This window comes from Monoraphidium neglectum, assembly GCF_000611645.1.
Source record: "Monoraphidium neglectum strain SAG 48.87 unplaced genomic scaffold scaffold01867, whole genome shotgun sequence".
Lineage (NCBI taxonomy): Eukaryota > Viridiplantae > Chlorophyta > Chlorophyceae > Sphaeropleales > Selenastraceae > Monoraphidium > Monoraphidium neglectum.
In genome coordinates this window covers 680-10188 of record NW_014011761.1, presented here as the reverse complement: position 1 = coordinate 10188, position 9509 = coordinate 680, and the positions used below count along the sequence as shown (strand labels likewise).

Here is a 9509-nt window from a genome sequence, read left to right as displayed (position 1 = left end):
GCGGCGGGTGCGACGATGAGTGTAGATTAGGACCCAGAGAAACACGCTTGCCCGGTAAAGCCCCCGCAGTATTTTGTCGACAGGCACCAGGGGGTTGTGCCACTGCTGATCCCAGGGCACGTTTAAGTCGCCAACTGCAGGCTGAGATGCATAGCATCAATTTGAGCGTATTCTGTTACCACAGACACAAGTGTTGCATGGGGAATGTGCAACGATCTGGCCAGGCCCTTGGACTGTTGCGGCGGGTGATGGGTAACCTGGGTCTTTGTGAGAGTGCAGCGACCTAGCACGGTAGTGCTGGCACCAGGCGGAAAGCAGGCCCTTGTCTGTGCGTTCACTCGGAAGTAGGCTTGATGACCTGACTACAAGTGCTGCCAGATCAGAGATCTGCAGCTGCATTTTCATCCTCGTCATAACGTGGTTGATGGGGAGGCAGCAGAGCAATGTGGTGCACGTCCAAGCAGCAAAGCAATGATTTTTGCAGCAATGGGCTCAGCTCCTTATGACCGTACTGCGTTCGTGGCCTGAGACTGAATCGTTGATAGCTCTATCAGCACAGTGACTGCAATCAAGCCTGCGGCCTGCTGGTGCACGGGTCTCGCCGCAAAAGGGAGGCCCTCAGTGCCCTGATGGGCCAGTTGGGTGCTGTGTGCAGCTGGCCCCTGGAGCAGTATCTGCACAAACCTGCAGCAATGCGGGCCTCTGCCTGCAGCAGGTCATGGTTGCCAGTGCCAAGCGTTGCTGTGCTTGGTCTGGTTGGGGCAGATTAGCAACTCACCTTGCGCGCACACTTTGTGCAAGGCCAAACAGCACAACCTTTGCAAACAAAATGGTCCCCCGCAGCGCGGGAGGGGCGCCTCATGCAGTCAGCGAGCTACCCCGCTGACCGGCCAGAGGGGGGCAACCCGTGTTTGAAGGCACACGGGCAAGGCCTGCAACGTCTTGCCGAACTCTCGACTTGAACCTGCGGTACCGGGCAGGAGTGGCCAACAGCACCATAAGGGCACCTGTTTGGCATGCTCAAATGGCAGAGGTGCAGAGCTGCCATGTCATTTCATGGCAGGGCATCCCATGTCTGCAGCCTGCAGCGAAATCTTATAAGGAGATTCTCTTGTAAGCAGCTTGTGGGGGTCGGCTGTCAAAGTCCTTGTACATACAAGCAGCACCTGCACTTGGCAAATGTTACTTGGCGCAAAGGCGCCAAGCTCTTCAGTATCACCTTGCCTAGTAATATAATCTAACGCATACCTGGAGTGTTCCACGACACCCGATTGCAGGGGCACGATCTTGACATTCGCGGTTTGACCAGGTTCGGGCTCGCGATCCTCCACGGTAGGGGACTTTAAAGTGCAAAATTATGCATTTGAAACTCGTCCCTTGCGTCGTCTACCCGCCACGGCCTGCTCAGGGTCGTCTGGTTGGCCGCCTTGCGAAGGTGTCAGCCAATGCTGGGCAGGGGGGTTGTCGGTGCCTCATCAGTGCCTGCTCTGTATGCATGCGTATCTGGTTGGCTCATGCCAAGCCTACGAACTGTGCCGGGATATTGCCCTGGTACAAATAGGAAAGCACACAACCATCCTGCACATCCTCCCTTTGCATACAACGCTCACCATGGGGTACAACTTGCCTGTGGCGACCCCTGGTCAACCTTGGCTTGGTGACATGGGACGTTGAAGATGCGCCACACCACAGCATCATCGGGCGCTATCCTCGCCGCCGCCATGGAGGCCGCATCCATCCACGGCGCCACGGGCCGCCCGTCGCGGCGCAGCGAGCTGTGGTAAACTGCCGGGCTTTCCATGGCCATGGAGCCCTCGATACTTGGGCGTACTCCTCTGCCCCTGCCATGGGCCTCGCATCACCTGCCGGCCGGCGCCAGCCTCACAGCCAAGAACACAGCCGCAGACTGCGCCCCGCTGCAGCGGGCATCAGGTGCGGGCGGGGCAGTTGGTGGCTATGGCGGTGCTGGGGGCAGACGCTTGCGAGGAATCCGGGCTGGTGCCTGCTCGTCGCCCAGTCGCCCGGAAAGCACTACCCTGCTGCTGTGGCCAGCTAATACTGCTTATCAGCCAGTCTTCCCACCGCCGCCAATCACCTCCAGCCTTCTCTCGCCAGACCTGCAGCGCACAGCCTGCAGCTGACTCTGGCCGCCCCTTCTACTCTCCGCTTCCCGCTGCTGCTGCTTGCGCCTGCCGTTGCGGCGCCACCAATAGACCCAAGGGATTGGAACCCGCGACAGCGGCGCCCTGCCGCTGCTGCTGCTGCTGCTGCTGCTGCTGCTGCTGCTGGCACGTGCGGTAGATCTTTGGCAGCCCCACAAAGACTTTCCTGCCACACCAACATCCTTCGGCACTGCCGTGATCATGTTCTTGGTAAATGGTTCGATTTCCTTGCCTGCTGCATAACCTCGGTGCTGGACCAGCCTGCCGCCGCCGCCACCACTGCTGCCGCCGTTGCCCGTTGTTGCGTGCGCGGCGCCGGCAGACGATGCTCAGCACCGCCCTCTCTCAAAGATGGCGCCCTCCCCCACGGAGTTGAACCCTGGCGCAACGTACTCCATCAGACACGGGGACAGCGGTGCACTTATGCGACGAGCCCCAGCAGCTCACGGCCGCCCCCGCTGGCAAGCTCGCCCAGCACGACGCTCGCCGCATGCCAGCCATCACTACAAATTGCCCGACTGTTTGCAGCGTAACAGCGATATTGCAGCTGGGAATATGGACGTGCCTCGGATGCTTGCCACTCGTGTGCCCCGCCTTCTATCACAATTGTCAAAGTTGCGGTCACCAGAGGCACTACAGTACCCCACAGCCACACTACACACCCTTGGCTGTGTAGCCGAGGCGTTGTCAATTTAAGCAAGCAAGACGTTCAATTACGAAATTGAACCAATTCAGACAGCGTTGCACAGATCTGAAGTAGATCGCGATTGAAGCGGAGGCTGTCACACTCGCGGAATAGGTCATCGTCGATATGCGTAAATGATTGGAAGCATCTGCTCATCAATGCGGCATCTCGTGTGGATGAGCAGCAGCACAGCTTGGCGCATGACCTTGATGCATCCCAATGACACATGAGGCTCAAGTGCACATGCGGCTCAGGCTTGGTGGAGCGCTCACACCCGATTCGGCGCAACCAATAGTGCAGCGCCCAGCAGTGGCCTCAGACAGCGCGGCTCGCGTCGCGCTAGCATTGACCCGGGGATGCTGCAGACGCTACCGAGGCTACGGTGGCACCCAAGGCCATGGCGGCAGCGTGGGAAGGAGCCTGGTTGGGATGGTAGGCAGTGCCACGTCTTTGTTCAGGTGGGCAAGAGCCTACAGAGGTACTGAGTGGCTGTATACACAAGCTGCCGTGGCTCCTTCGTTGCCTCGCACTGTGTGCTGCCTTGCCATGTAGCTTTTGCTGCTACCAGGGTCTGACCACCCCTTGCACGCTGCATGTTTTTGGACAGCACGTCTCAATACGACTGCAAACATCTTGAGTCGACTCAATTGCCATGGCCATCTGCATGCCCAACCACCACTCAAAGATTATGACGCGTGGCGGACCAGGTGCTGTGCAAGTCTGTTGCGGCCCAACGGTGCAGGGCCACGATGCTGACGGTTTTGTGCAGTTTCGCTGTCTTGGAAGTGCGGTCATCTGATTCTGTGTCTCTCCTGTGGTGTGGCCGTTGTTGCACTGGTGAGCAAGTCTGAGTCGTGAACACGGGACTGGAATGTCCGAGCCTACCTGCCGGGTACTGGGGAGCCACATGGCAGCTGGCAGGTGGTTGTATGCGACAACTACCCACCCACCACCCCAGGATTCAAGGTCCAGGGGCGCTACAATAATGTCTGCGTTGCACGTGGGTGGGCATGCTGCATGGCATGGCATGGCGTGGCATCGCATGGCGTGTTCCATGCAGCTGCAGTGTTCCCCAACATGAGGTTCGCTCTCTCTCATGGCCCTCAGCTTTGACTCAACAGGCTTGGATCGTCTTTGGGACTCAGCAGTGGAGCGCATATCTGGAATGCAGGTAGGTGGATTGGTGGGCAATCTCGCGAAAGTGGTCCCTCAGGGCGGGGTGCAGCCTGCTGGCGAACACTCTCAACCCAGACACGATATAGTAGGCATAGGGGGCAGCAGCCGACCACCGCCCTCATGGACTCCCCACTCCATCGGACTCTCCAATCCGTAGGCCCCCCACCGCATGGCCCCGTTAACAATCAGGACATGCGCCGTCACGCATGACAGGGTCGGCGTTGCATGCGCAAGCTTCACTGTTTGCGCCTCAGGTGGGCCAGCGCACGTGTTTGGGGCGGGAGCGGCGAGTGCAAGGGCCGCAAACGCAGCCGCTGTCTTTTGCATGCATATAATGGCCCCGACCCGCCTTTCTGCGCCCTTCACCTTCCAGGGATCGGAGCAGCTTCGACGGGTTTGCGGGAAGCCCGCTGATACTCTGCTCGCGGCCCTCAGAGTCGATCATATGTAAGTAAAACCCATATTTCCATGCCTTACATGGCCGAGATCATTCAATTGTATCGCGGCAGATTTTGACCTTGAGCTGGCGGGTCCATCAACCAAGGCCCCTCATGCGACGCTAAGTTGCCTTCAAAGTCACTAGAAAACTTGTGCAGGCCATGGCACCGCGTGTCGAGCGTGGCGCAGGTCCGCTGCTGCGTGCAGTGCGAGACGCGCCATGCATGTTTGCAGCCTGGCTCTTCCTGCCATGGTTTGTATACTGCAACGGCGGCGTGCGCAGCATGATCCAGATGGCTGCTTGCGCTTATCGGGCGCGCCGGGCCCGCGGGCCGCGCCGCAGCGCAGTAGAGAAGACTCGATCCAAAGGTGAGATATGCGACGTGCTGGTACAGCAGCGCCAGCGAGTGCGGGCGCATGGGCGCACACAACGCCTGCGTCGATTGGGTCCCAGGCGCAACAGGCACCACGCAGCCTGTTATGCATCTAGCAGCTGCTGGCCTGTGCAGCATCCCATGGGTTCTGGCCAGAAGCACGTGCTTGCTGGTGCTGCATCGCCCTCGACCAACCATATCCACCCTGCTGACCAGCACCCCGGGCCACCTACTCCCCAGAGAATGTCTGCTTTGCGGGAGACATCCATGGTTCTCCATGGGGCCTCGTGCGCGTCGTGCGGGAGTTCCTGTCGGAAGACGAGGCCGCCAAGACCGCCGGGAAGCCACCTCCCCTGCTCGTCTTCTCGGGCGATTACGTCGACCGCGGGCGCTTCACATGGCACGTCCTCGCCCTGCTGTACGCGCTCATCATTGAGTTTGGCGAGGACCGGCTGGTGATGCTTGCGGGCAACCACGAGTCCTTCCCGCACCCCAAAAGCCACCACCCTGGCGCGCCGCAAGGCTCGCGCCACCACACCCTCCACGCCGACCTGCTGAGCGGCCTCGGCCTGCCTCAAGACACCCCCGTGCCCTCGATGAAAGACATCGGCGGGAAGCTGCAGGGCACCACCCCAGCCGGCCTGCCGCAGCTCATGGACCGCGTGGCTGCGGGCGAGGAGGAGATCACCCTGACCACGGCGCACCAGGTCATATACGGCATGTTTGCGCACCTGCCTATCGCCTTCAAGGTGCGGCGGCCCTCGCACAACTTGTAGGGATTGGGCGTGGTGGGCAGGCCTGCGCAAGGTTGAGGGCAGGCGCAGTGCAAAACAAGGGATGCAATGCTGGCCTGCCCTGCAGGAGCCCTCCTGGGTCCGGCCGATGTTAAGGAGCTCGGCAGTGCTGCTTCTCCCATCCAGCAATCAGCTCCAGCTTGCAGTTCCCTCATGAGGCTGTGATCACAGCCTGCTCATCCTCAACCACACGTCAACCTCCCTTGCCCATGTTGCCGTGCTGTCCTCTGCCCAGTCCTACCTCCACTCAACCTTCCCACCCCCCTCTTTCCGGCCCCCTCACCTTGCTGCGGCAGCTGGGAAACCTCATCTTCGTGTGTCACGCCGGCCTCCCGCGGTACAGCACCTTCAAGTGCACCGGCTTCGGCGGGCTGTGGGCTGAGTATGTTTCGCTGGACCGCCTCTCCCCCGACCGCGACCTGGTGCTGGTGCCGCCGCCGGGGTCACACGAGGCGGCCACACCAGTAGGGGACCTGGCTGCCTGCTGGGACTACGGCGTGGCGCGGGCACACCTCGCGCACTGCGCGGAGCACAAGTACACCCTGCTGACCGCCGAGGACGCGGAGGCCGTGCAGCGCGGCGACAAGGCGGCAAGCGACGTGCCGGACCACATGGAGTGGGCCAAGCGCGCCCTTGGCATCGCCTTTGACGCCCAGGTGGGCGTGGGGGGGGGGGGGCTGGGGTCCCACGAGTGCGCAGGGCTCAGCGCGCCAATCAGAGGACGGCGGGGCCCGTAGCCTGGTGGCAGAACGGCGCGCCACGTGTTGCAGCGCCAGGCATCAGAGCTCAGCCCACACTTCCGGCGCTCTTGCTTTCTGTCTTGTCGGCCCTCCTCACGACGACTCACTTCATCCCTCCGGCGCAAACGCCCACGCCGACGCATGATCCGCAGTGGGCAGACAGCGCCGCCATGCGGTCGGACATCCCCGAGAACAGGCGCGCGTTTGATGTCGACATCTTCCAGGCTGGATCCAGGGCCGCGACGGGCTACACTGCGTGGAACCGCAATATGCAGGCAAGTAACTGCAAGGGATCTGTGAAGAGGTGCAAAGTAGCGTTGACCGGCCGCGTGCGCGCTTGGAGAGCATAGCGCGAACGGGGTGGGGATGGAGGGGGGTGCTGAAGAAGAGGTGAAGCAAGGCTTTTTTTGACAAATCAGGGCTGCACTCTCCCAGCTGTCCCTTTCAAGGTGTCGTGCAGAGCGTCACCACGCTGCTCAGGCTTGCCCTGCATGCTTGTGCCTCCCTTACCCGGGCACGCCTCACTCACATTTCGCCCTGACCTCATACTTCCACTCGTTCATATTCCCACTCGTTCTCAGGACCTGGACGTGCAGCACGTCATCACGGGCCACGTGCTGCCGCACACCCTGGGCTACGCATGGCAGGGCGGCCGCTTCAACAGCAGCGTTGTCCTCCACACAGCGGCCAACTTCACAAACATCCTGGGCGCCGGCGCCGGCGCCGCCATGCTGCGCAGCGGGGCCGCCCTGGAGCTGGTGACGGTCGTCAGCGGTGACGAGGGCGCCGCCTGCGACGCGGCCGCTGTGGTTCTGACGGGGCTGCTGGGGCCGGAGTGGGACCATCGGCACGCGGAGATCGCGGCCGCTGTGGAGGCCGACGGCGGCGTGTTTGGGGAGGAGGCGCTCAGGCTGTTCAAAGCCGCGCTGAGCAGCGCTCTGTCAGACCTCGCCGCCCGTGGTGGCCGCGGGCTGCTGGAGCTGCTCTTCACAAATGGGCTGCTGCCGATGCTGCGCCAGACCGAGTTCCTGGCGCCGGGCTTCGACGCAGCAGCAAACGGCGACGCCTTTGCGCGAGCGGAAGCAGTGGCGGGGATCGCCCTCCGCCGCCTGGCGAGCCTGCAGGCTTTGGCCAGAGACGCCGGCGAGGGTGGCAGCGGAGGCAACGGCGGCTTGGGCATGGCCCAGCACCTGAGCTATGCAGCCAGCAAGGAGGGCTCGTCCCTGATCAGGGGAATGCTGCAGGCAGCGCTGCAAGCTGAGCGAGGACAGCCATGGGTGGAGACGCTCACGTGGTGCCACGAGAAGTGCCTGCAGGCGCGCCAGCAGCAGCAGCAGCAGCAGCAGCAGCAGCAGCAGCGAGGGCCCCCTCGCAACGCCGACGTGCGCGGCCCGGCGGCGGGCGCGCTCACCGCGGCTGCCTCCCACACCGCCTATCAGCTGCCCGATGGGAGCTCTCCTGGCGGTGGCGGCGCCAACAAGCGCAGGGAAGATGGCAGGCAGCAGGGGGAGCCGCGTGCAGTGCGTCCCAGGGTTGGGCAGGGGCTCGCGGGGGCGCAGGAGCGCAGCAGTCAGCAGTCAGTTGCACCCCAAGAGCAGCTGGCACCCGGGCCAGCCGCCAGGGCAGCCGCGCCAGCCGCGCCGGTGGTGCAGGCAGTGGTGGCGCAGCAGCCGCCGATGGCGGTGGCTGCGCAGCCGCCGATGGCGGTGGCTGCGCAGCCGCCGGCCGTCGCCCTGCAGGTGGCGGCAGCGGCGGCAGGCCCCGCCGGGCAGGCAGGCGGCGGCGGGGCTGGCGGGGACGGCATCGAGCCGTGGCACAGGCAAGAGACGCCTGTCATGGTGCTCGACGCCATGGCGGTGCACGGCCCAGCAGCCCACGACGGCGCGCTTGTGCGTGGAGGGCCCGCCGTGGCGCCCGACAAGCTGCAGAAGTACTTCAAGGATGCGCCGGACCGGGGCCTGGTCACTGACGTGGATGTCAGCAATACGCAGAAGCTGGCCGAGGCGGTGGCGAGGGGCTTGATCGCCCCCGACGTGCGCATCGTGCATGCCAGGAGCTCGCGCAGGATGACGCGGTGCGTGACGAAGGAAGGGGTCATTGAAGTGACGGTGCCGGAGGGCGGGCGGGTGCAGTACATGGTCTACACCGCCCGGTACCCCCACCCCTATAAGGTGAGCCCCTCAATCAGGGAGTGCTGTGCTGCCAGCATGATTGGCTGTTGCTCACACGTGGCATTCAGAAGGTTTGTGGAGTTTGTCCCTGTCGTAGGCAGACGCACCCAACTTCACAGCCTCCCACCTGCCGCGCAAAAATCCTTGCCAATCACCTCGACAGGACGAGCAGGTGATGGCGACCTGCATGAACTCCAGAGCGTCGCGCCGGCTGGCGGCGTGGCGCGTGCTGCTGCTGCTGATGGCGGAGGAGCAGCTGCTCGACGGGGCGCCCCAGCTGCGCGCCTGGTTCGCAAGGCAGGCGCTCGTGCAGGGCGAGGTGACGCTGCTGGCCAGTGCGGTCAACGGGATCGGCCCATGATGGTGTGATCCTGTGTGCTTGCGTTTGGCAATCCAGGGTGGCACCATAGAGGTTCTAGGTCAGCGGTGCGAAGGCCTTGCATCACAGGCGCCGTGCCTGTGCCCAAGCTGGCGCGCCTTTGGCTGCTGCCTATCTTGCTTCTCTGCTGGCTCAAGGCCATGGCGGCCAGGTGCTTTCTGGGCTTCTGGGCTTGCGGTTCATTGGCTGTCTTGCACAGCAGTGTTTGTTTCTGGCCCCTGCCCCCCCCCCCCAGGTCTGACTGCTGCCCGTTGGTGCGGACTGCTAGCTTCGTGCCCCATGGTGTGGCGTTCGCCAGGACCAGGCATCAGCTGCGCTGCAACTTGGTATCTGAATGCCCCGAGGTTTGCCTTCTGCGCCCCTCTCTCCAGCGTGCTCAAGTGTTCGCTTGACCCATGTGTCTGCAGCTCCAGTGCGCCAACCTGGGCGGCGTTGCAGCGTGCGCTGTAAATGGCGCGACACTCTCATCTTTTGATTTAGCGCCCGCTTTCCTGGCCTTTAACCTTGGCAAATCGCTAGGGGCGATGCATGTGTGCGCCTTACTTTTGCAACTGTTGAATTGCAGCGCCGTTCTCTTTCCTCTGCTTGTC

The 9509-nt window shown here is 62.8% G+C and overlaps 1 protein-coding gene across 1 annotated transcript; it reads left to right on the top strand.

The window, feature by feature from the left end:
• Nucleotides 1–4622: 4622 nt before the first annotated feature.
• On the top strand, nucleotides 4623–8901 carry MNEG_9238 (hypothetical protein; the record flags this gene model as incomplete). The annotated part of the gene is made up of 6 exons (XM_014042289.1): nucleotides 4623–4650; nucleotides 5076–5584; nucleotides 5926–6285; nucleotides 6522–6665; nucleotides 6951–8540; nucleotides 8704–8901. 6 exons carry the CDS (start codon nucleotides 4623–4625, stop codon nucleotides 8899–8901), a joined length of 2829 nt encoding a protein of 942 aa, XP_013897743.1.
• Nucleotides 8902–9509: the final 608 nt, after the last annotated feature.